The 27,313-nt window shown below is 41.1% G+C and overlaps 1 protein-coding gene across 9 annotated transcripts in view; it reads right to left on the reverse strand.

Moving 5' to 3' along the window:
* The window catches only part of ect2 (epithelial cell transforming 2), a 95,503-nt gene that overhangs the window by 40,974 nt on the left and 27,216 nt on the right, over positions 1-27,313 (reverse strand). For 4 of the 9 annotated variants that reach the window (XR_011593653.1, XR_011593652.1, XM_070883516.1 and 1 more), the window contains 12 exons: positions 25,369-25,499; positions 18,817-18,929; positions 18,273-18,335; positions 17,967-18,183; positions 14,470-15,357; positions 14,019-14,155; positions 9,712-9,831; positions 7,406-7,474; positions 4,493-4,603; positions 3,924-4,020; positions 3,339-3,420; positions 93-171 (listed from right to left, as the gene is read on the reverse strand). Coding sequence is in view for 4 of the 9 variants with exons in the window: in XM_070883516.1 (XP_070739617.1) it covers positions 93-171; positions 3,339-3,420; positions 3,924-4,020; positions 4,493-4,603; positions 7,406-7,474; positions 9,712-9,831; positions 14,019-14,155; positions 14,470-15,357; positions 17,967-18,183; positions 18,273-18,335; positions 18,817-18,929; positions 25,369-25,499 (2,107 nt within the window). In the remaining 5 variants the exon portion in view is untranslated. Of the gene's footprint in view, positions 1-92; positions 172-3,338; positions 3,421-3,923; positions 4,021-4,492; positions 4,604-7,405; positions 7,475-9,711; positions 9,832-14,018; positions 14,156-14,469; positions 15,358-17,966; positions 18,184-18,272; positions 18,336-18,658; positions 18,794-18,816; positions 18,930-25,368; positions 25,500-27,313 lie in introns of those variants that run through there. The other 5 variants (XR_011593656.1, XR_011593654.1, XM_070883518.1 and 2 more) reach the window with 2 other exon arrangements.

Here is a 27,313-nt window from a genome sequence, read left to right on the forward strand (position 1 = left end):
AGAGGCATAACTGATGATATCCCCAAATATTGCTGTAGAACCAAAAACAAGATGCACTTGTAGTTATACATACTAGCAGCTTATGTACTTACAGGACAACCATCTACTTCATAGACAACATCAAAGATTTGTCGTTGACCTTCAGTTTTTCTTTTATCTTCATTGATGTGCCTAAAAAGCAATGACAAAAGTTTTACATAAAACAAAGCAAGGATTAGATAACTTGCATGAATATGAAACTGCAATTAGTTACAGAAAAGAATGGAACAGTATTGATATCTGGCTAAGTGGAAAAGGGACAATGATGTGGAATACTTTTTTTTTGTAAAGGTGGACTATTTTTAGATGGCAATAGATGAATGAAAAATGTATGGTGCATTAGCCGTCTGTCCATAATTTAGGAACACTGGGATCAAAATGTACAGGATTATTTTGTATGTTGCATGCAGTATTTAGATATGCTATCACTAGCACCATCAACTTCTTACAGAAAGCAAGTCTTCAAATAGAGCCATGGAGCATTTTTAAACCTTCCAGTTTTAAGGTTCAACCAATCACCATCACCCAAAAGACAAATTCCAGAATGAGTTTCCTCAAAGCTCAAAACATTAGCCAGTTTCTATTTGGCTAATGAGCATTATTGATGTACAGCACACTTTCAGTAGGCTACACTGTATACAGACAATACTGAGGATGCACATTAACTAATTTCAGCATTTTATCTATTCCTTCTTTAAGTTGTCAGGTTGGCTTAGGAGGTGGCACTTATCTCAGAGTCTACAATCTAAATGCTGCAGTCATCTTTAAGATCACATTTATCTGTTTGGGTAGATGCAAATCCAATCACACTACTTAGAGCAGAGAGTTCTCCCAGTGTCAACACCGCCAAAACAGATCAACTAGTTATTCACCTCATTGCTGATAAGAACATAAGAAATAAGAGCAGTAGGCCATTCGGCTCTTTGAGCCTGCTGTACCATTCAATAAAATCATGGCTGATCTTTGACCTCAACAATATTTACAAGATTTGTTCCAGGGATGAGGGACTTCACTTATGTGGATAGATTGGAGAAGCTGGAGTTATTCTCCTAAGAGCGTAGATGATTTGATAAAGGTGTTCAAATCATGAGGGGTCTAGACAGAGTAGTTGGAGAGAAACTGTTCCTACTGGTGGAAGGATTGAGAACCAGAGGATACAGATTTAAAGATGATTGGCAAAAGATCCAAAGGGGACAGGAGTAAAATCTTTATGTCGCGAATGGTTATGATCTGGAAGGGTGATGGAGGCAGATTCAATAGTGGAAAAGGGAATTGGATAAGTAGCTGAAGGAAAAAAATTTGCAGGACTACGGGGAAAGGCGGGGGAGCAGGATTAGCTGAGTTGCTCTTGCAGAGAACCAGCACAGGCTCAACAGGCTAAATGGCCTCCTAATGTGCTGTAACGATTCTATGATTCTATTCTTCTTTATTCTACCTTCCCGCACTATCCCCATAACCCTTGAATCCCTTAATATCCAAAAATCAATCGATCTGTCTTGAATATACCCAGCAGCTGAGTATCCACAGCACTCTGGTGGAGAGAATTCCAAAGATTCACAACCCTTTGAATGAAGAAATTTCTTCTCATCTCGGTCCTAAATCACCAACCCATAATTCTAAGACTGTGGCTCCTAGTTCTAGATTCCCCAGCCAGGGGAAACATCCTCCCAGCATCTACCCTGTAAGCCCTGTAAGAATTTTATGTTTCAATGAGATCACCTCTCATTCTTCTAAATTCAAAGAAATATAGGCTTAGCCTCTTCTATGTCACCTCACAGGGCAAGCCTTCCATCCCAGGAATCAGTCTGTGAACCTTTGTTGCACTCCCTCTAAAGGCAAGTATATCCTTCGTTAAGTAAGGAGATTCAAACTGTACACAGTACTCCAGGTGTAGTCTCATCAAGGATATATATAATTGCAGTAAGACTTCCTTACTCTTGTACTCTAATCCCTTTGAAATAAACGCCAACATACCATTTGCTTTAATTGCTTGCTGTACCCGAATAACTGGTGTACACAAGGGCACCCAGGTCCCTCTGAATACCAAAATTTTCCAATCTCTCCATTTAAAAAATATTCTGCTTTTCTATTTTTCCTACCAAAGTGGATAACTTCACATTTCTCCACATTTGCCATGTTCTTGCCCACTCACAAACTGTCCATATCCCTTTTCAGCCTCTTTGCTTCTTCCTCACAGCTTACTTTCCCACCTAGCTTTATATGGTCAGCAAACCTGGATACATTGCACTCAGTCCCCTCATCTAACTCATTGATATAGATTGTAAATAGCTGAGGCCCAAGCATGGATCCTTGCGGTACCCCACTAGTTACAGCATACTACCCGAAAATGATCAGTTTATTCCTACTTTCTCTGTTCTGTCAGTTAACCAATCCTCAGTCCATGCTAATATATTAACCCCAATCCCAAAACCCTAATTTTGTGTAATAATCTCATGTGGCACTTTGCCAAATGCTTTCTGAAAATCCAAAATACTACATTCACCGGATTCCCCCTTATCTACCCTGTTAGTTACATCAACTTCAGATGGCACTATGTTGTGCACAAATTAGTTGCTACGTTTGCCTAAATAAAAGTGACAAGATTTCCAAAATAATTTATTGACCGTAAAGGGCTTTGGATATCTTGGACATGAAAGGATGCACTACAAATGAGAGTCTGTATATTTTGCAAATAACTTTACCCAGTTTTCTGATTTAATTTTTGACCTAAATACATTTTGCTTGTAACCTGTTCACAGCTGATTTCATCAGTTAAAAAACAAAAATCAGGAAAAAAAATTCTAAAAACCAAAAGCCCTAGACATTTTTAACCTTTGCTGTTTTGGTTCAGGAGAAAGCAAACTCACTGGATTGGGCGGTGGGGGGGGGCGGGGGGCAGGAAGAAAAAACTTCTAACAAAGCAAATATGCGCACAAGTGAAAGAAAGCATGCACATGTAAAAAGATGAAAGAGTAATGTTTGAGAGTGTAATGCACACTAAAAAAAAGCTAGAAAGAAAAACAAGATAGATAAGAGAATGCAAGTGAGCACAAGATAGAGAATGCAAGAGTGAGTACAAGATAGCGAAAAAAAACTTTAATCTGCATTGATCAGGTGTTTGAAGTGAACAGGAATTGTAAGGAATTGTTTTTTATAAATCACCCATTTTGTAGAATGCAACAATATGCTACCACTTATTGAGTAAATCAGCATTGAAATTTGTGGACATTATCCTGCAAATCAATTGGCTATCTTGCATTAAGTTCCAAAAGTTGGATAAGAACAAAATCACAACTTACGTCATGACTTCTTTTAATAACTCAATAGCATTTTCCAAACTGACTTTGTCAGGATTGTCATCTGCAGTGTGCTTCCGAAGGTCTAGATACAAGATAAATTGGAGTTAAACAATTTGGCCATTTACAATTATGAAGTTAAAAAGTTTTATTCAAGTGATGTTAAGCAGACATAGCAGAAGTCAGTGTCACAGGACAATCTTTAATGAGACACACTATCCACATTAGTCTTTCTAATCAGAGGTTCCTATCAGAGGATCTAACTCGCAACATTTTAGAACGACTGAAGTGATGTTCAAAGGTCTCAGTCTTTTCAGTAGCAGTAGAGCATTCTTAAAAGTAATTTCAGATTTATGCATTAAATCTTTTAACTTTTAAATGATATCTTTGCCAAAAATCTATACAGTACATCATTATTTCTCACAGCAAAAATGTTCAAGAAGTTAGAAGATACCCTAATGGTCTTTTTTGGTCTAATTATATATTGATTTTGACACACATATGGTACTAATTTAAAGCTCTAGCCAACCCAGATTATTTTATGTGCATTCCTAAATGTTCCACAAACATTTTGAAGATTCTCAGTACCATTCAACAGCAAAGCAACACTTGGCAACCTCTGCACAGGACGAATAAGCAGCTCAGCCAGACTCTGCCGACCACATTCAGGTTTTGCTTGATTAATCTGTTGCGAAAAATAAGAGAGGAATAAAACTTTATCTTAGAAGCTAAAATGGGTCTTATTTAAAAACTTCAAATTCATCAAGGCCATGAAATCACATTGGACATGTGGTATGGTGCTAAGTTCTTCTCTCAGTGGTGTTGCAGAGGTGCAAATAAAGATAGGCATTTTCCTATTGGGGTGGGGGAAGAGGAGATTGACATCTTTCAGCAGAGGAAGGAAAATTGAATTGTTAGATGAAACCTTCCATTCCAGCTATATTACCGAGCAACCATTTAAAAAAGTCTGCTCGGCAAAAGTTTTGTACATTGTGTTAAAAACTTCAACGCTAAAGCATGACTTTGGTAGTAGGGAGAGGTAGGGAGATTTGAATTCACGGTCAGTGGTCTCAGGTGGGTGCGAGGACATCTTATCCTTTCAGAAAGAAGAGAATTAGAAGACCAGGAAGTACAAATGCTTCAATAAAAACCAATACCTTCAAGAAGGCATGAAACCTTGGTTTTTGTCTTTCACACTTCCCAATAGTGTCTTTGCTCATTTCAAAGAAGTTCACAAATGGTGGGTAGATCTTCACCAAGTCCTTTGACTAGAAACAAAGATTAAATTGTCAATGTCTTTCCATTGCATAAAGTAAAACAAGCAGATATTTGTTATCTCATTCTGAGACTTGAAAGTGTTCCTCCAGGCACATGGAGGTTTTAGTCTTTGGAATAGAAGACTACAATTTTGAAATTTTGTGATTAAACAATTCAGGGTGCCCTGATGATCAAAGATCTCGAGACATTTTTGGGCCAATGAATCCTTCAGAATTTAACTAAGTTTATCGTAAGCCAATTTACCCAAATGTAGCTCCAAGAGAAACCATTTAATTCAGGACACCAAGAATGTTTCCAAGAACATTTACTTACACTGTCAAAAACAGTAATTTAGGGAAGCTCCTAAAAGGTGAACTGAACTGCTAGAAAGTCGTCTAGTTTTTTTTGCCAATCTCATTAATATATCTTATGTTTTTTGACTTTATTGGCAGGATGCAGAGGAATATAGGAAAATCTGCAAGAGAACTGGCTGTCAGACAGGAAGCAAAGAGTAGGAGTAAATGGGTACTTTTCAGAATGGCAGGCAGTGACAAGTGGGGTACCGCAAGGTTCTGTGCTGGGGCCCCAGCTGTTTACACTGTACATTAATGATTTAGACGAGGGGATTAAATGTAGTATCTCCAAATTTGCGGATGACACTAAGTTGGGTGACAGTGTGAGCTGCGATGAGGATGCTATGAGGCTGCAGAGTGACTTGGATAGGTTAGATGAGTGGGAAAATTGCATGGCAGATGAAGTATAATGTGGATAAATGTGAGGTTATCCATTTTGGTGGTAAAAACAGAGAGACAGACTATTATCTGAATGGTGACAGATTAGGAAAAGGGGAGGTGCAACGAGACCTGGGTGTCATGGTACATCAGTCATTGAAGGTCGGCATGCAGGTACGGCAGGCGGTTAAGAAAGCAAATGGCATATTGGCCTTCATAGCGAGGGGATTTGAGTACAGGGGCAGGGAGGTGTTACTACAGTTGTACAGGGCCTTGGTGAGGCCACACCTGGCATATTGTGTACAGTTTTGGTCTCCCAACTTGAGGAAGGACATTCTTGCTATTGAGGGAGTGCAGCGAAGGTTCACCAGACTGATTCCTGGGATGGCAGGACTGACATATCAAGAAAGACTGGATCAACTGGGCTTGTATTCACTGGAGTTCAGAAGAATGAGAGGGGATCTCATAGAAACGTTTAAAATTCTGACGGATTTAGACAGGTTAGATGCAGGAAGAATGTTCCCAATGTTGGGGAAGTCCAGAACCAGGGATCACAGTCTAAGGATAAGGGATAAGCCATTTAGGACCGAGATGAGGAGAAACTTCTTTACCCAGAGAGTGGTGAACCTATGGAATTCTCTACCACAGGAAGTTGTTGAGGCCAATTCACTAAATATATTCAAAAAGGAGTTAGATGTAGTCCTTACTACTGGAGGGATCAAGGGGTATGGCGAGAAAGCAGGAATGGAGTACTGAAGTTGCATGTTCAGCCATGAACTCATTGAATGGTGGTGCAGGCTCGAAGGGCCAAATGGCCTACTCCTGCACCTATTTTCTATGTTTCTATATCTAGTAGTCTTGTTACCAGTGGATATTTAACACCTGTTCTCCTGCCCCAGTTTCCACAATCAAAATGTTGATCACAATTACAATTTGATGCCATAAAAATATAGCGGCTAATCAGGGACCTCTGCAGCAGGGGGCCATTTACTCTACCCTCATACACAAAAATTATAATTTGGAAGGAGTCCAGAGGGAACAGGACATAACTTAGTCCTCCCAATCAAACCTTTTGTAGTGCCATAATCAGGTTTAGTGGTCAAATGTATGGCGTTATAAAAACGGAGTGATTATCTGCAACAACTTTGTGTGTGTCCTTCTGCGCAAGTGTGCATAACATTCTACAATAAATCCTTAGTTATACTTATACAAATATTATACAAATAATTCCAACCTGAATAAACATTTATAAGCAAAGAAAAGATTAAATAAACCATGTTCCTACCTGTGTGAAAGTACTTCAGGCAGGGAGAAGGCTGCAGGAAGCCTCACAAGTTGAGGCAGCCGTTCCCGATGGCAGGGGACAGTGAGGGCCCGACCAACGACGGCAGCAGCCGTTCCCGACGGCAGGGGGGGGAAGGCAGTGAGAGCCCGACCGACAGCAGCAGGGGGGAGGCAGGGAGAAGGCTGCAGGAAGCCTCACAAGTTGAGACAGCCATTCCCGACGGCAGGGGGGGGAGGGTGGGGGGGAAGGCCCCTCTGCCGTCGGTCGGGCCCGTCGGGAAACGGCTGCCCCAACTTCTGAGGCTTCCTGCAGCCTTCTCACTGCTGCAAGAAGCCTCAGTGCTGATCATGGAAGGGCAATTTGGTTTTATTAAAAAATGTTAAAAATTGAACAGCTACATAGAACTACAAAAATGGCCTAGTGCTAATGTTTCCTTCACACTGCGCGTGCGCGAACGCTCCAACGCGCACGCGCAGGGTTGCCGGCACGAAAAAAAACTCTTAAATGGTACCCGCCCCTTCCTACTTACAAAATTGGTGCGAGTGGTAGGCTCCGCCCCCTGGGCGCCGCGCCAAGCTGACATCGAGCTGCAAAGCGTTCGAGAATAGCGCGTTTTTTTTCAGGCGCCGCTTTCGGCGCGAAAAACGGGCGCCCAGCTCAGAGGGGCGCCTGTTTTGCCACGTGTGGAAACTTGGGGCCCTAGTCTCCATAGCTTTCAAATGATACCAGCCCATTCCTTTACCTACTAGGCCACTGGGAGAGCTGAATGTTTACTTTAAAAATACTTCAATACTTACATAATTTTGGATTATGCCACCTATACTGTGGTTTTCTGACCAGTTCATAATAAGTTCTTCAAGATCAGTCTGCGGGGGAAAAAAAATATATATACTGCCATTCATAAGAGTTGGAAGCAGTTACATTAAATATCTCATGGTATAACCTTATTCATTCTTTGCAAAAAAAATTGTCCTTCAACATTAAAATTAATGTCCAAGTATGACAGGTCACGAGACTGCATCCTTTTCAATGGAGTCTCACGAGAACCAGAAGTAATTACCCCATTTTGATAGATAGGAGCCTCAACATAGAACCTCGCTTTGTCAATGGCAGTAGTTTCAAAGCAAGCTATGGGTATACAGGAGCAAGGATTTAAAAGTCATCAAGATTCAAACTTGAAAAATATGCAAGTGATTTCACACTTGTGTTTGATGTAGGAATCCTGATCATGATTAAGTATCTTGACTTTATAAAAGTCCTCGACAAACGCTGCACAAAAGGCTACAAAATAAGGTCGTGTCTCATGGTATTGGCAGGCAAGATTATGGATTAGATAAGGATCGGATTTGCATTGCCGTAGACAGACTGTAGTTATCAATGGCAGTGGTTCTGTGGGGAGGGTGGTCAGTGGTGGAACCCTACTGTTGCGCTTCATTTTTACCAACCATCTGGATGAAGGTTTTGGGGAAACTGCGGATGACAGATTACATGTGTAAGGTGTAAGATTGCAGGTGTAAGGATCTTATACGATAATATATTGCCAGTTTTTGCAGTGACGCATAAAATATGCCTTTGCTTGTGGGAAGAGTTGCACCACCAATCAAATAAAAATGTTCTTCAGTACTTTATGGAGTTCCTTCCTCATATTACCAATTCTTATTTGTGTTGCAGTAAAAATGGGTTTATCTTGGCTGATTTAGAAAGACTGACAGAGGCAGAGGGGGCAGAGGCAGTGACAGTACACTTTTTCTCTTTCAGTGAGCAGAATAGCAAAATAGGCTATACAAGTATTGAAGATTGCCACGAACAAATCTCACTCCTGAAAGTTCAGCCCAATCTTGCTCTTTAAAATGTTATCCCTTTCCCTGTAGCTCCTGGTCCAAACCCCACGAGAAAAATAACTTCCAGCGCTTCTATCTCCTTGCCCACTTCTTCAAAAACACTGCATGTTATCAAAAAATTTCTCAACGAGCAAGTTCATTAAAGAAAAATTGGGTCTTCCCACCTTGTATGTTCCCAACATCCCACGGCCTCAAATAAAACATTACCCTCATTAAACATTCCCTCAGCCAAATTCTTTCAAAATGTTGTCCCACTGCAACTTCCCATCTGCAACTCCAACCCCCACATGTCAGTCACTGACTTCGAGCTACATCACTTAATTTTAATTTTATTTTCACCTGTTCCCAGCTCTTCAAAATGTTTCTTCAGCTGCCTATTCCCCCATGCCCCATCCCAGCTCTCAGCCACATCCCTCAACTTATCATGTGGAACACAAGAGATTCAATATATACAAGTCATGCAATTATAGAATTTCAATTATATAAATCCAGTTTCATCAAGAAGCCTATTTCAATTTCTGAAAATTAAGGTCTAGCAGATTTACAGTTCCACCACATTAACAATAACTGGAATTTTCCAAGTGTTTCCACAAGTAACCCTAAAAAGTTAATCGGCTTGAAATTTTCAGTCCATGAACATTTGTGCCTACTTGCCAGCAACAATACAGGTATGAAAACCGGAGGAGGTAAAAAGCAAAACAAATAGACCCATCTGCTGGACACCACTTAAAGTGGCATATTGCACATACACTTCCAAATGCAAAAAATATGTACATTTTCATCTGGATACATTTATTTATTGGATTCAGTCACGATGCCGTAGTAAACCCATTTTTATTGCAACACAAATAGAATTGGAAATGAGGAATAGACTGGTTTTCAATTTGATATTCTTTGCCTCCAAGTTCACATCAGTTCATTGCAACCATCCCCTCTGCCGATAAAATGAGTGTTTCTTATGTAAACTTTGTATTGATTAGTTTCCTCCTAATGCATTAGATAACCTAACTCTGAAAACATTGCATGTATTATTAAATGATCTGGGAGCAAAACAAGATCACCAAGGATACACATCCATTTAAAATTGCCCAAATAAGCTTCAAGATAAGATCAACACTTCCAATATTTAGACGTCATGACTAGTCAATTAATTAAACAATCTTCATGCCCTGGGAATTGCTACCCCAAACTGAGTATTTTTATATAGGCAATAGCCATTCACAACCATGCTGTCTCAGTATTTCCATTACAAGTGTGCGTACCTTAATTTTTGTATGCACGTCCAAAATATCTGGAATACTGCCAAAAATTGTTTTTATTTCTTCTTGTGCAAGAATAGGTCCTCCAAGTTGACCCTCTTTCTCCAAAGGAACCTTAAATAACTGAAAGCATTGCAAAGTATGATTAACAGTGACAACGAAAACATTAAAAATTCCATCATTTGCATTGGGATAAAGTAAATTCATTATTATATATTTACACACGGGGAGCGTAATAGAAAACACTATTAAAAGTGAAGTATCTGTTTTATGTTCTTTTACCAGAGCACTTCAGTACAATTACATCACTTCACATATTGTAATCAAACATTAACTCTCACACCCACGTTATAGTGTAAAACATAGATCAGCCAATGTTGCTTACTATGGTCATACAATCCATAAGCAGTCAACGAAACCTATGGTCTTTTTCTGCTCCAGGGCAGATAAGGCAAACTGGAGTTTGTGCTTTAATTAGAACACGTAGACCAGTATATGTCCCTTCAAGGATTAGAGTGCCAAAAAGTGGTGGATTTCCAAATGAAACTGGAGTATATGATCGGTTAAAAAGTTGCTAAATCCAGTGAGAAGGTAACAAAATGCCCCTTTTGCACCAAACATGCAACTCCAACCTTAAATCTACCATTGGGTACCAAGTTTAGCAGCCAAAGCAATAATTTATGTCTCAGATGGAAGTAGATACTGCTTCACAGCAATCACAAAAAGAGTTCCAATGCCATTAAAAATTAACAGCTTTTCCATGCTAGATTTAAAAAGAAATTGTGATAACTTATGAAGCAATGAAAAGAACGAACATGCATTTATATAGCATCTTTCTTGACCTCATGATGTCCCAAAGTGCTTTTGAAGTTTAATCACTGTTGCAATGTTGGGAAACACAGCAAGGTGATACAAGAACATAAGAAATAGGAGCAGGAGTAAGCCTTACGATCCCTCGAGCCTGCTCTGCCATTCGATAAGAGCATAGCTGATCTGATCTTGGCCTCAACTCCACTTTCCTGCCTGTTCCCCATAACCCTCAACTCCCCTATCGTTCAAGAATCTGTCGATCTCCACCTTAAATATATTCAATCACTCAACCTCCACAGCTCTCTGGGGCAGAGAATTCCAAAGATTCACGATCCTCAGAGAAGAAATTCCTCCTCATCGCCATCTTAAATGGGCGACCCCTTATTCTGAAACTATGGCCCCTAGTTCTAGATTCCCCCATGAGGGGAAACATCCTCTCAGCATCTACTCAGAATCTTGTTTGTGTCAATCAGATCACTTCTTATTCTTCTAAACTCCAATCAGTACAGGCCCAACATTTCCTTACAAGACAACCCTTCATCCCAGTAATCAATCTTGTGAACCTTCTCCGAACTGCCTCCAATGCAAGTATATCCCTCCTTAAATGAGGCGGCCAAAACTGTACACAGTACTCTAAGTGTGGTCTCACCAATACCCTGTACAGTTATAGCAAGACTTCTTTACTTTTATACTCCAACCCCCTTGCAATAAAGGCCAACATTCCATTTGTCTTTCTAATTCCTTGCTGTATCTGAATGCTAACTTATGTTTCATGTACAAGGACACCCAGATCCCTCTGTACCGCAGCATTTTGTAGAGGCCGAAATTGCCCTTTTCTATAAGTGCCATGACTGCTTCAAAAGAGGCGGCCGCCACGGGTCGGTAAGGAATCACCGTTCGGTTGGCGGGGTGGAGCCGCCATTTTGTATATTGCCCTCCTCGTTTTGGCGCGGTGTAGGGGACCGACCCGCCCGTATTCCCACCACGTCGTGCACGCTCCAACCCCTTACCGACTGGTGGTGACCCCTTTCCGAAATTGCCACCACCGGTCGGTGCCACTGACAGCTTTTTCTGTTGGTACCCTTTTTACGATTGGGCGGTGCAGCCATCCTTAAAGGGGAGGTGGTGCTGCCGGCGACTGCATTTTATTGTCGGCCGATTGCCAGGTCAGGCCGACAATTATGCCCACGGGAAACCCTCCCTGGTGGCCTAGTGTTTGCTACTAAAGTGCTGCAGAGTTCACAGCGGCCCTTCCCTTTAACTGAAGGGAGGGACATGGTCGCAGGTCAGTGAGGTGACGTCATCAGCGCATCGGCCACTACGTCCCGGACCTACGAGTGCTGGCTACTCCGACCCGACCGCACTTCCGCCCCTCTTCCCACAACAACACCGCTCCGACCGGAAACATAAACCAAAGAGCTGAAAATTGCCGGAATGTCCACCCCATGCATTGGGACAGACCGAGCACCTAAAAAACGGTAGATGCACCCCGTTTCAGGCGGAGGGCAATTTTGACCCCGTAGTCTCTGTCCATTTAAATAATATTTTGCTTTTCTATTCTTCCTACCAAAGTGGATAACCTCACATTTTTCCACATTATACTCTATCTGCCAAATGTTTGCCCACTCACTTAACCTATGGAGACTCTATGTCCTCCTCACAACTTGCTTTCCCATTTATCTTTGTATAGTCAGCAAATTTGGCTACAATACACTCGGTCCCTTCATCCATGTCATTAATATAGATTGTAAATAGTTGAGGCCCAGCACTGTGGCACCCCACTAGTTAGTTTGCCAACCTGAAAATGACCCATTTATCCCGACTCTCTGATTTCTGTTAGTTAGCCAATTCTCTATCCATGCTAATATATTACCCCCCAACACCATGAGCTCTTATCTTGTGCAGTAACCTATGTGCACCTTATTAAGTGAATTTTGGAAATCCAAATACACTACATCTACTGGTTCCCTTTTATCCACCCTGCTTGTTACATCCTCAAAGAACTCTAATTTGTCAAGCACGATTTCCCTTTCATAAAACCATGTTGACTCTGCTTGATTGCATTATGATTTTCTAAATGTCCTGCTGCTACTTCCTTAATAATGGATTCCAGCATTCTCCCAATGACAGATTTTATGCTTACTGGCCTATAATTTCCTGCTTTCTGCCTCCCTCCTTTTTTGAATAGGGGCATTACATTTGTGGTTTTCCAATCCGCAGGGACCTTTCCAGAATCATGGGAATTTTGGAAGATTACAACTAATGCATCCACTATCTCTGCAGCCACTTCTTTTAAAAGCCAAGGATGCAGGCCATCAGGTACAGGGGACTGGTCAGCCTCTAGTTTGCCTAGTATTTTTTCTCTAGTGATAATGATTGTTTAATTTCCTCCCTCCCTATTGCCCACTGATTTTCTACTATTATTGGGATGCTTTTAGTGTCTTCTACCATGAAGACAGATACAAAATATTTGTTCAAAGTTTCTGCCATTTCATTGCTTCCCATTATTAATTCCCCAGTCTCATCCTCGAAGTGATCAACATTTACTTTAGCTACTCTCTTCCTTTTTATATACTTGTAGAAGCTATTTCTCTCCGTTTTTATATTTCTTGCTAGTTTACTCACAATCGATTTTCTCCCTCTTTATCCTTTGTTGGTTTCTAAAATGTTCCCAATCTTCTAGGCTACCACTAATCTTCGCAACATTGTATGCCTTTTCTATCAATTATCATATAATCTGTTTTAGTGATGTTGCTCGAGGGATAAATATTGGCTAGAACACCCAAACACTTCTGCTCTTCTTCAAATAGTGCCATGGGATCTTTTACATCCACCTGAAAGTAGACAGGGCCTCAGTTCAACATCTCATCCTAGATTATGCGCTAAAGTCTCTGGAGCAGTAATTGAACTCGGGGCCTACTAACTCAGAGGGAAGAGTGCTATCACTGAGCTAATGCTGATACCTAAGGGAGCCATGGCTGAGGTTATTATGGTTGGGGTTATTATTCTTCTTTGATAAACACTTACTTCTTGTGGGTCATTAACAAAAAGCATTGATGACTGGTTGCAAATTGCTGAGAAGCCTTCAATTTCTGTGGCTACCAATTCTGTATCAAACAAGGTAGAGAGTAGGTTGCTTTCATTCTGCCAACACTTAAGGCAGCATATATTTTTCTTGTCTTTGCACAAGAAAGTAAGTTTCCTCTTTGACCCACAGAACTTGGAATATAATTTCTATTTAGCTACATTGCAGAAGGTGTGTGGTACCATGGGATAGCATGATTTAATTAAAGTGTAGTGAAATAAAGAGCTACAGACTTGGTGGCAGGAAAGGAGACGACTACAATTGATCACTGTAGTGTGCTCCTAGATAGTGATACCATGTAAATCCAGGCAGACATTTCAAAGGAAACACACAGCTGCCTTTTTCTGGTTGTATTATAGGCACTTTACAGTTATAAACAACAACAAAAAACACGCAGTCACACTGATGAGCTTACCTGAATAATGGTAGTTAAAATATCGACATAGTTGCTTTCTGTCTGGTACAGCTCCATTGCAACCTGCCACCGAGCAGACTGCTTTGCAGGAACACCTGGGTAGCATTTTGATTGTTTTACGCTGGACTTGGGTGTTTCTGTAGGAGGGGGGAAAAAGGGCTTGAATTTTGTTTAACCTCATCCAAAACAGGCACGTTTATATCAATATAGTTTCCACCTCCAGGGAGGCAGAAAAATATGAAATTTCACTTGACTAAACACAAGAGCTCAAATTTAAAATTGTTCTGCCCAAAGTACAAAACCAAAAAGGACAGTACTGATCACCTTAGATTTTAAATATGAATTTCAGTTAATTTAATAAGTTTAATTTGTTTTTATACAAAGATACCTCATGGGAGAGCATTGGAAATGTGTTTTTTTTGTAACATCCCACAGTCAGAAACATTTGTACCTTCACTATAAAGTGCACTGACATCCCAAAAAGTAAAGCTGTGATCCACAGAACATTCAGAAACTGAGGACATTTCTACATCCTCCAGAGAAAACAAGTTTTCAATCATGATGTTTTGTTGAAATTCATCATTCTTGCTTTTCTGAAAGTATTGCAGCATTTGCTCATCAGGTAATGTCGTCTCCAATTGTAGATATTCTGCTTTAATCAGATTGGAAAATTCATCACTATTCTGTTTTTGTAATTTGTCAAGATCTCCTTTATCTGGACTGCCATGTTTTGCAAGCCTCGCCTCCTGATCACAAGATTCAACAGCCACATTTTTGGCTGAGCTACTCTGTTGAAACTCTGTCAATTTAATATCAATCACTTGGGACAAGTCAGTAGGCTTCCTAAAGTCTGCTAGATTATCCTCTGCATTATTTTTCTGAGGTAAAAGTCCTTCATCTACCTGACCATCAAGGTTTTCTGCAATGCAGACAGAAGCATCTATCCCAATCACAGTGTTGCTGCGCAAGACATTATTTCCCTCAGTAGTTCCTGGAAATTCTACAAAAGCTGGTGTTTGAAGGGTTTCTCCTTTTTCGGTTTCATTTCTAATCTCTGGTGCATCTTCAAAGTCAAGAGCTAATTTTACCTCTGGAGTGCTAAAGGGGGAACAAATAGTGTAACACTTGGATCCTTCTTTCTTTTGCTGAAGAAATTCCAGAAATTTGGCATGTTGTTCTATTTCTGAGGTGGTATTACCAATAAGCTTGCCAGACTTTTTTCCATTTTTTTGCCATCTCTGAACTCTCCAGTTATGGATCGGTTTGCCAACTTGCACAAATTTGCCTTGCTGACTATCATTTTTTCTATGCCTCTTTACTATCCTGTTCATTGCATACTCTGAAAGAAAAATAAGTAAATAACTGGCAATTAAATAGTACTGCTCTGGATATTCCTTCCTTATGTACATTAATTTTTAATGTTGTAGCTTTGAATGTTATTAACAATTCACTCAATTTTAAGGTTTCATTCAATACATTTTGCTGCTTTTCAAGTAGAATCCAACTAATAAAGTAGTAAGCGAGGGGTTGATGCGGGTAATGCAGTTGATCTGTTTATGGAATTTCAAAAAGTATATTTAACCAAGTTACACAATAGAATTGTAAGAAAAATTAAAGGCCATTGGATTAAAGGGACAGTGGCAGTGTGGATACAAAATTGGCTGGCTACAAGTGAGAAAGCAGAGAGTAGTGGTTTTTTAGCCCAGACTGGAGGGAAGTATACAGTGGTGTCCCCCAAGGTTCGGTATTAGGATCACTACACTTTTAGATCTTTATTAATAACCTGCACTTGGGTATACGGGGCATAATTTCAAAGTTTTCAGATGACTCAAAACTGAGGATTGCATGTAAGCAATGAGGAGGATAATAACAGACTTCAGGAGAACATAGACGGACTGGACAGACACATGGCAGATGAAATTCAACACAGAAGTGTGAAGTGATACATTTTTGGAGGAAGGATGATGTGAAGCAATATAAATTAAATGGTACAACTTTAAGGGGGGGTGGGGTGCAGGAACAGACACACCTGGGTGGGGTGTATGCACACAAATCTTTGAAGGTTGACAGAGCAAGTTGGGAAGGCCTTTAAAAAAGCATATGGGATCCTTGACTTTATTAATAAAGAAAGGGACAAAAGTAAGGAAGTTATGCTAAACCTTTATAAAATACTGGTGAGACCTCAGCTAGAGTTGTGTGTTCAATTCTGGGCACCGCACTTGAGGAAGGATGTCAAGGCCAGAGAGAGGGTGGAGAAGAGATATACTAGAATAGAACCAGGAATGAGGGACTTTGGCCCCAAGTTTCTACACGCGGCAAAACAGGCGCCCCTCCGAGCTGGGGGCCCGTTTTTCTCGCCGAAAACGGCGCCTGAAAAACAACATGCTATTCTCGAGCGCTTTGCAGCTCGATGGCTGCTTGGCGCGGCGCACGGGGCGGAGCCTACCACTCGCGCCGATTTTGTAAGTAGGAGGGGGCGGGTACAATTTAAATGAGTTTTTTTCGTGCCGGCAACCCTGCGCATGCGTGTTGGTGCGTTCGCGCACGCGCAGTCTGAAGTAAACATTGGCACTCGGCCATTTTAAAAAGTGCTGCAGAAAAAGTGAAAATTTGTTTATTGAACCCTTGCAAAGGCTTGCATTTTAATTTTCTTGATATTTCTGTGTGTGAGGTGAGGGAGTGCATTCTGTAATTAAAGATAGACTGTGATAAACGGGACACATGCACTTGTTTGAGACTATTCAAATTCTTTGTAGCTGTTCAATTTTTAACATTTTTTAATAAAACCACATTGCCCTTCCATGATCAGCACTGAGGCTTCTTGCAGCTTTCTCCCCCTGCCGTCCGTCGGGCCCGATGGCAAACGGCTGCCTCAAGTACTGAGGCTTGTTGCAGCTTTCTCCCTCCCTCCCCACCCCCTGCCGTCGGTCGGGCCCGATGGCAAACAGCTGCCTCAAGTACTGAGGCTTCTTGCAGCTTTCTCCCCCCCTCCCCCTTCCCCCTTCCGTCGGTCGGTCCCGACGGCAAACCGCTGCCTGAAAGGCCTGCCTGAAGCACTTTCACACAGGTAGGAACATGGTTTATTTAATCTTTTCTTTGCTTATAAATTTTTATTCAGGTTGGATTTATTTGTATAATATTTGTATAAGTATAACTAAGAATTTATTGTAGAATTTAATGACTTCCCTTCCCCCCCTCCCCCCTGACCTCGTTCCCGACGCCTAATTTGTAACCTGCGCCTGATTTTTTTAATGTGTAGACAAGCCTACAAAAATCTTCACTTGCTCCATTCTAAGTTAGTTTGGAGTACGTTTTCACTGTGGAAACTTTCAAATCAGGCGTCAGTGGCTGGACACGCCCCCTTTTGAAAAGAAAATTCTGTTCAAAAGTGAAACTGTTCTACCTGACTAGAACTGCAGAAAACTTAAATGTGGAGAATTCCGATTTCTAAGATACTCCATTCTCCACCAGTTGCTCCTAAAAATCAGGAGCAAATCATGTGGAAACTTTGGGCCTTTATGTGGAGAGACTGGAGAAGCTGAGGTGGTTCTCCTCACAGCAGAGATGGGCAAGAGGAGATTTGATAAAAGTGTTCAAAATCATGAACTGTTTTGATAGAGTAAATAAGGAGAAACTATTTCCAGTGGCAGAAGGGTCAGAGGACACAGATTTAAGGCGATTGGCAAAAGAATTGGCGAGTACATGAGGAAAAACAACGTTAAAAGAGTGGCGGAAGCAGACTTACTTTCAAAAGAAAATTGGATAAATACTTGGAAGCAAAAACATTTACAGGGCTATGGGGAAAGAGCAAGTGAGTGGAACTAATTGGATAGCTCTTTCAAAGAGCCAGCATAAACACAATGGCCTCCTTCTGTGTTGTATCATTCTATGATTCCAAAAACGTTTCATTCATCTCAGTAGAACGTAAAAAATAATCTGTCAACCTACCTCCACAGGAATCTGGTGTGTTAGAGATGTCCAGCAAAGATCCCAGTGAAATGGAAGCTTCCGCAGATGGCCTTTTGCGTGGAGGGAAAGGCGAGAAGTTGTCAGTCTCTCTTGTAAACTGTGCCAGTGTATCTCGCAAGCGGCGTCTCTTGCGCGTGCTTTTTGGTGTGCTCAATGAAAGCAAAGACACAGACGTCTTAAGGGTTGGACTTTCTGACTGCAATTAGAAAACAAAATCCTTTTTCAGCCGAACACATTTCCAAAAATCAGTGCGCATCAATGTGATTTAAAAAAAAGTTGCCATACCTCTTCAAACATGTACATAGACTCTTCAGCTCTGGCATCCATCTGTATACTTCCCCAGAACCACTAAAAATGAAGACAGACTTTTACTAATAATCTACACTAAAAATCATAAAATTTAGAACATGTTAACTGATGCCAACTCATTAATAATTTAATGAAAACCATAACCATGACCAATTCCAGAAGGAATACTTATTTTTAAAAATTGTGCACTAAACTACAAAATGATGGACCACCGCTTAACACCCACCGTAAGTTTGATCTCAGCTGTCCCACTAGGAAAGCACTTCTATAAAAAGGACATAAAAGCCAAAGACAACCATCGCGAGCTTCTTTCAATAAATAACAATGAAAGACGACGCACAGGTTCTCTGCTTCACTCTTACCTGGCATATGGTACGTGACTGGAGACCCAGAACCATGAGAAAATAAAGGAGGGGTGTGGCAGTTTAATTTGATGCTTTAATCCAAAGCTACTGTGCTTTCATTATTGGAAGTCTCTATTCCATTGCAGACTCAGTCTTAGATTAAAGAGGTTTCTCACCTCCTGTTTTACGACAAACAGTTTTTTAGACGGTTCAAACGGCAGCTGTTTTATTGTATTCTCCACCACAAGATGAGTGCAGGTTTCATCACCAACAGACTGGTATCTTCCTCCTAAAAAGGGTCAGTAATTTGCCAAATTTCCATTACTTATTATACTAGATCTTAGAAACATACAAATTAGGTGCAGGAGCAAGCCATTTGGCCCTTTGAGCCTGCACCGCCATTTAATAAGATCATGGCTGATCATTCAACCTCAGTATCCCTTTCCTGCTTTCTCACAATACCCCTTGATCCCAGGAGAGGGCTCTGAGCTAGTTAGAGTGGGTAAGAGCGCAGATGAACAGGACCCCAAGAAAGAATGCAAAAGGCAGGAGGCAACAGAGCAGAGTAGCACTGGCGTAAGTGTAAACCACAAGGTGATAGGAAGGGACAATATGTATGAATATAAAGGGGCTGCAGGAGGGGTCAAAACTAAAAATCATGGTTTAAAAACTAGTATTAAAACACTCGCAGCATTCGAAATAAAGTAAATGAGTTGACAGCACAAATCATTACAAATGGGTATGATTTGGTGGCCATTACAGAAACGTGGTTGCAGGGTGGCCAAGACTGGGAATTAAACATACAGGGGTATCTGACAATTCGGAAGGATAGACAAGAAGGGAAAGGAGGTGGGGTAGCTCTGTTAATAAAGGATGATATCAGGGCAGTTGTGAGAGATGATATTGGCTCCAATGAACAAAATGTTGAATCACTGTGGGTGGAAATTAGAGATAGTAAGGGGAAAGTGTCACTGGTAGGCATAGTTTATAGGCCCCCAAATAATAATTTCACGGTGGGGCGGACACTAATCAAGGGAATAATGGAGGCATGTGAAAAAGGAATGGCAGTAATCATGGGGGATTTTAACCTACATATCGATTGGTCAAATCAAATCGCACGGGGTAGCCTGGAGGAGGAATTCATAGAATGCATAGAGGATTGTTTCTTAGAACAGTATGTTACAGAACCTACAAGGGAGCAAGCTATCTTAGATCTGGTCCTGTGTAATGAGACAGGAATAATAAACGATCTCCTAGAAAAAGATCCTCTCGGAATGAGTGATCACAGTATGGTTGAATTTGTAATACAGATTGAGGGCGAGGAAGTAGTTTCTCAAACGAGCGTACTATGCTTAAACAAAGGGGACTACAGTGGGATGAGGGCAGAGTTGGCTAAAGTAGACTGGGAACACAGACTAAACGGTGGCACAATTGAGGAACAGTGGAGGACTTTTAAGGAGCTCTTTCACAGTGCTCAACAAAAATATATTCCAGTGAAAAAGAAAGGCAGTAAGAAAAGAGATAACCAGCCGTGAATAACCAAGGAAATAAAGGAGAGTATCAAATTAAATACCAATGCGTATAAGGTGGCCAAGGTTAGTGGGAAACGAGAAGATTGGGAAAATTTTAAACGACAAAGAATGACTAAGAAAGCAATAAAGAAAGGAAAGATAGATTACGAAAGTAAACTTGCGCAAAACATAAAAACAGATAGTAAAAGCTTTTGCCGATATATAAAACAGAAGAGAGTGACTAAAGTAAATGTTGGTCCCTTAGAAGATGAGAAGGGGGATTTAATAATGGGAAATATGGAAATGACTGAGACCTTAAACAATTATTTTGCTTCGGTCTTCACAGTGGAAGACACAAAAACCATGCCAAAAATTGCTGGTCACAGGAATGTGGGAAGGGAGGACCTTGAGCCAATCACTATCACTAGGGAGGTAGTGCTGGACAGGCTAATGGGACTCAAGGTAGACAAGTCCACTGGTCCTGATGAAATGCATCCCAGGGTATTAAAAGAGATGGCGGAAGTTATAGCAGGTGCATTCGTTATAATCTACCAAAATTCTCTGGACCCTGGGGCGGTACCAGCAGATTGGAAAGCAGCTAATGTAACGCCTCTGTTTAAAAAAGGGGGCAGACAAAAGGCAGGTAACTATAGGCTGGTTAATTTAACATCTGTCGTGGGGAAAATGCTTGAAGCTATCATTAAGGAAAAAATAGTGGGACATCTAGATAGGAATAGTGCAATCAAGCAGACGCAACATGGATTCATGAAGGGGAAATCATGTTTAACTAATTTACTGGAATTCTTTGAGGATATAATGGGCATGGTGGATAGAAGTGTACCGATGGATGTGGTATATTTAGATTTCCAAAAGGCATTCGATAAGGTGCCACACAAAAGGTTACTGCAGAAGATAAAGGTACGCGGAGTCAGAGGAAATGTATTAGCATGGATAGAGAATTGGCTGACTAACAGAAAGCAGAGAGTCGGGATAAATGGGTCCTTTTCGGGTTGGAAATCAATGGTTAGTGGTATGCCACAGGGATCGGTGCTGGGACCACAACTGTTTATAATATACATAGATGACCTGGAAGAGGGGACCGAGTGTAGTGTAACAAAATTTACAGATGACACAAAATTAGTGGGAAAGCGGGTTGTGTAGAGGACACAGAGAGGCTGCAAAGGGATTCAGATAGGTTAAGCGAATGGGCTAAGGTTTGGCAGATGGAATACAATGTCGGAAAATGTGAGGTCATCCACCTTGGGAAAAAAAAAACAGTAAAAGGGAATATTATTTGAATGGAGAGAAATTACAACATGCTTCGGTGCAGAGGGACCTGGGGGTCCTTGTGCACGAATCTCAAAAAGTTAGTTTGCAAGTGCAGCAGGTAATCAGGAAGGCGAATGGAACGTTGGCCTTCATTGCGAGAGGGATGGAGTACAAAAGCAGCGAGGTCCTGCTGCAACTGTACAGGGTATTGGTGAGACCGCACCTGGAGTACTGCGTGCAGTTTTGGTCACCTTACTTAAGGAAGGATATACTAGCCTTGGAGGGGGTATAGAGACGATTCACTAGGCTGATTCCGGAGATGAGGGGGTTACCTTATGATGATAGATTGAGTAGACTGGGTCTTTACTCGTTGGAGTTCAGAAGGATGAGGGGTGATCTTATAGAAACATTCAAAATAATGAAAGGGATAGACAAGATAGAGGCAGAGAGGTTGTTTCCACTGGTCAGAGAGTCGAGAACTAGGGGGCACAGCCTCAAAATATGGGGGAGCCAATTTAAAACCGAGTCGAGAAGGAATTTCTTCTCCCAGAGGGTTGTGAATCTGTGGAATTCTCTGCCCAAGGAAGCAGTTGAGGCTAGCTCATTGAATGTATTCAAATCACAGATGGATAGATTTTTAACCAATAAGGGAATTAAGGGTTATGGGGAGCGGGCGGGCAAGTGGAGCAGAGTCCACGGCCAGATCAGTCATGATCTTTTTGAATGGCGGAGAAGGCTCGAGGGGCTAGATGGCCTACTCCTGTTCCATGTTCTTATGTTATCCCTTTGGCCGTAAGGGCCATATCTAACTCTCTTTCGAATATATCTAACAAACTGGCCTCAGCAACTCTCTGTGGTAGGGAATTCCACAGGTTAACAACTCAGTGAAGAAGTTTCTCCTCATCTCGGTCCTAAATGGCTTACCCCTTATTCTTAGACTGTGACCTCTGGTTCTGGAACTCCCCAGCAACGGAAACATTCTTCCTGCCTCTAACCTGTCCAATCCCGTCAGAATTTTATGTTTCTATGAGATCCCTTCTCATTCTTCTAAACTCCAGTGGATACAAGCCCAGTTGATCCAGTCTCTCCTCATATGTCAGTCCTGCCATCCCGGGAATCAGTCTGGTGAACCTTCGCTGTACTCCCTCAATAGCAAGAACATCCTTCCTTAGATTAGGAGACCAAAACTGTACATAATGTTCCAGGTGTGGCCTCACCAAGGCTCTGTAAAACTGTAGTAAGACCTCCCTGCTCCTATAACTCAAATCCTCTAGCTATGAAGGGCAACATGCCATTTGCCTTCTTCACCACCTGCTGTACCTGCATGCCAACCTTCAATGACTGATGTACCACGATACCCAGGTCTCGTTGTATCTTCCCTTTTCCTAATCTGTCACCATTCAGATAATATTCTGTCTTCCTGTTTTTGCCACCAAAGTGGATAACCTCACATTTATCCACATTATACTGCATCTGCCATGCATTTGCCCACTCACCTAACCTGTCCAAGTCACCCTGCAGCCTCTTCGCAGCCTCCTCACAGCTGACACCGCCACCCAGCTTAGTGTCATCTGCAAACTTGGAGATATTACATTCAATTCCTTCATCTAAATCATTGATGTATATTGTAAATAGCTGGGGTCCCGGCACTGAACCCTGCGGCACCTCAATGGTTACCGCCAGCCATTCTGAAAAGGACCCATTTATTCCGACTCTCTGGCAACCAGTTCTCTATCCACATCAATACATTACCTCCAATACCATGTGCTTTAATTTTGCACACCAATCTCTTGTGTGGGACCTTGTCAAAAGCCTTTTAAAAGACCAGATACACCACATCCACTGGTTCTCTCTTGTCCACTCTACTAGTTACATCCTCAAAAAATTCTAGAAGATTTGTCGAGGATGATTTCCCTTTCATAAATCCATGCTGACTTGGACCGATCCAGTCACTGCTTTCCAAATGCACTATTTCACCTTTAATAATTGATTCCAACATTTTCCCCACCACTGATGTCAGGCTAACCGGTCTACAATTCCCCATTTTATCTCTCCCTCCTTTTTTAAAAAGTGGTGTTGCATTAGCTACCCTCCAGTCCATCGAAACTGATCCAGTGTCCATAGAATGTTGGAAAATGATCACCAGTGCATCTACTATTTCTAGGACCACTTCCTTAAGTACTCTGGGATGCAGCCTATCAGGCCCTGGGGATTTATCAGCCTTCAATCCCATCAATTTCCCTAACACAATTTCCTGACTAATATGGATTTCCCTCAGTCCCTCCTTTTCGTTAGACCCTTGAACCCCTATTATTTCCGGAAGGCTATTTGTGTCTTCCTTAGTGAAGACAGATCCAAAGTATTTTTTCGATTGGTCTGCCATTTTTGTTCCACATTATAAATTCACCTGATTCTGACTGCAAGGGACCTACGTTGGTCTTCACTAACCTTTTTCTCTTCACATATCTATAGAAGCTTTTGCAGTCAGTTTTTATGTTCCCTGCAAGCTTACTCTTATACTCTATTTACCCCCTCCTAATTAGACCCTTTGTCCTCCTCTGCTGAAGTCTAAAATTCTCCCAGTCTTCAGGTTTGTTGCTTTTTCTGGCCAATTTATATGCCTCTTCCTTGGATTACTATGCTTAATTTCCATTGTTAGCCACGGTTGAGTTACCTTCCCCGTTTTATTTTTACTCCAGACAGGGATGTACAATTGTTGAAGTTCATCCATGTTATCTTCAAAGTCTGCCATTGCCTATCCACTGTCAATCCTTTAAGTATCATTTGCCAGTCTATCCTAGCCAATTCACGTCTCATACCATCGAAGTTACCTTTCTTAAGTTCAGGGCCCTAGTCTCTGAATTAATGGTCACTCTCCATCTTAAAGAATTCTACCATATTATGGTCACTCTTCCCCAGGGGGCCTCGCACAAGATTGCTAATTAGCCCTCTCTCGTTACACAACAGCCAGGCTAGAATGGCCAGCTCTCTAGTTGGTTCCTCGACATATTGGGCTAGAAAGCCATCCCTAATACACTCCAGGAAATTATCCTCCACCTCATTGCTACCAACTTGGCTAGCCCAATCTATATGTAGATTAAAGTCACCTATGATAACTGCTGTACCTTTATTGCACGCATCCCTAATGCCGTCCCCAACCTCACTACTACTGTTTGGTAGTCTGTACACAACTGCCACTAGCGTTTTCTGCCCTTTGGTATTCCGCAGCTCTACCCATACAGATTCCACATCTTCCAAGCTAATGTCCTTTCTTACTATTGCGTTAATTTCCTCTTTAACCAGCAACGCTACCCCACCTCCTTTTCCTTTCTGTCTATCCTTCCTGAATGTTGAATACCCCTGGATGTTGAGTTCCCAGCCTTGGTCACCATGTCTCCATGATCCCAATATATCATAATCGTTAATAGCTGCCTGCGCGGTTAATTCATCCACCTTATTATGAATACTCCTCGCAGTGAGGCACAGAGCCTTCAGGCTTGTCTTTTTAACACTCTTTGTCCCTTTAGAATTTTGCTGTAATGTGGTCCTTTTTGATTTTTGCCTCTGCAGCATTGTTCAGACAGTCCACAGCCTAGAATACAGTTTCTAACTTTTAAACCACAGCCCCACTGAACTGCTAGAAATCACATTACTCCAATCAGTCCCTTGCAATGCGCCCAAGTTTTCTAGTCTTAATCAAAGAAGAAATAACACTTAAGTGAAGATAAGAAGTGACATTCAAAGAAGTTGACAGACATTCATGACAAGTACACATTAGGAGCAGAGGTGGATGCTCAGAAGCAGCTTTTTGCTGTGGAAAAAAGGTGTTTGGGATTACACTTGCGCTCCACTATCCGATTTCAAATATGATTGGCCTACTGTTAACTTTAAGCGCCGTTACTTCTGAAAACAATTGTTTAACTGTTTTCTTACAAGTTCACTACAGACCTTGCATTTCTGTCAATTCTTCCATACTTCTCAGATCTTCATCGGAGAATCCCAGAAAAGTTAGCACGCAGTCTTGAAGTGCAGACACTTTGAATTCATTTCGAAATGCTTCATCAGCAACATGGAAATCACTACAAAACAAAACTAACTGTTAATCCTCTACCAATGACCTTTGTAATGGAAATTTTGCACTTTTGAAAAAGGACTGCATATTTGGTTTTACCTCAATCTTTACTAAACTGGCACCAAACATTCTAGGTTTATAGATGAATCTACTCAATTGGCAAATTAAGAGAGATCTCCCATGGTTTAAACATAAAGAATTAGAGGTATTCAGTTATAAAAGAAAAATATGTTGTATGATTCATGACAAGAGATCCCATAATCAAGTAATCAAAATTGCTACATTTTTCTGGAAGAGGAACAAACTGCAGAACAACAAATCTGGTACTAGAATTATTTTGAAATTAGAAGTACTTTGAAATAGCACCCTCTATCTTATACTGCTATCAATAAGTGCTCAAGATTGTTTAGCTTCCTCTCCTTCAAGAGGATTCCCTTTGGCATCGGGTACCAGAATGTAAAAGTTGACCAACATTACATATCACAGAAAATCATTTATTAAAAGGGCAGATATTTTCTGGAAATTCTCTCCAATACTATCAAGAGGCTGTTAACAGGACTGGCACACTTCACTCAGAAGAATTCTCTGACAGGGTATATCTTTTTTTTTTAAAAAGCAAAATGGCAGCATTTAAAAATCTGCTTTGTATGTTAAAGTGCCCATTTTGAAGTGTTTTATAAAGTCATGTCCAACTATTATTCAAAAATATTCACAATTAAAATTTTCTCAGCTTCGGTGTGATTACTTCACTATCTTTAACAATCAGCTATAGCATGATGCTGCTGCGGATAGAAATCTAAGATGTTAAGCCAATTATTGCAAATATGGGATTTTACAGCACGAATAGGATATCACATTGCACCTTTTGCCTCCCCTCATCATGTTCCCTGCACACCAAGCACAGAACTTAGTCTAAAACCGCCATAGCTTTCCCCATCCTCCAATTAATTTAGCCTTCTTTGCCAGTAATATCCAAGTCTACTGAGATATCCCTACTTTTTACCTGTGTCCCTATCAAAACATAACTCAACAAGATTTTGCTTTACATAAAATATACAGCACAGAAACAGGCCATTCAGCCCAACGAGTAACATGCTGGTGTTTATACTCCACATAAGGGGCCCAAGTTTCGGCCTCAGTTGCTCCTGATTTTTTGGAGCAACTGGTGTAGAACGGAGTATCTTAGAAATTCAAATTCTCAGCATTTAGCTTGCTCCAGTTCTAGTCAGTTAGAACAGTTTCACTTTGGAACAGAATTTTTTTTTGCCAAAAGGGGGCATGTCCGGCCACTTACGCCTGTTTTCAAAGTTTTGACAGTGAAAACTTACTTCAAACTAACTTAGAATGGAGTAAGTGAAGATTTTTGTACAATCGAAAAAACCTTGTCTACACTTTAGAAAATCAGGCGTAGGTTATGGTGGGGGGGGGGGTTGTTTAAAGGGAAGTTTACAAACATTAAACACTTCAGTTTTACAAATAAAGAGCCACCATCAATAATAAATGATAAAAACATCAATCAACCAATAAATCAGTCAAAAAAAATTAATAGGAAATAATTTTTTTTTAAATCCATAAATAAAACATTTTCTACTTACCGACTGCAGCACCGGGAGCCCTCCAACAGCGTGCTGGAATGTACTTCCCCCCCCCCGTGTGAATGTTTCTGACAGGGAAGAGGAGAGGGAAGGGAGAGGGAGAGAGGAGAGGGAGAGGGAGAGGGAGAGAGGAGAGGGAAGAGGGAGAGAGGAGAGGGAAGGGAGAGAGGAGAGGGAAGGGAGAGAGGAGAGGGAAGGGAGAGAGGAGAGGGAAGGGAGAGAGGAG

The sequence above is a fragment of the Pristiophorus japonicus genome, chromosome 6 (assembly GCF_044704955.1).
Source record: "Pristiophorus japonicus isolate sPriJap1 chromosome 6, sPriJap1.hap1, whole genome shotgun sequence".
Classification (NCBI taxonomy): domain Eukaryota; kingdom Metazoa; phylum Chordata; class Chondrichthyes; family Pristiophoridae; genus Pristiophorus; species Pristiophorus japonicus.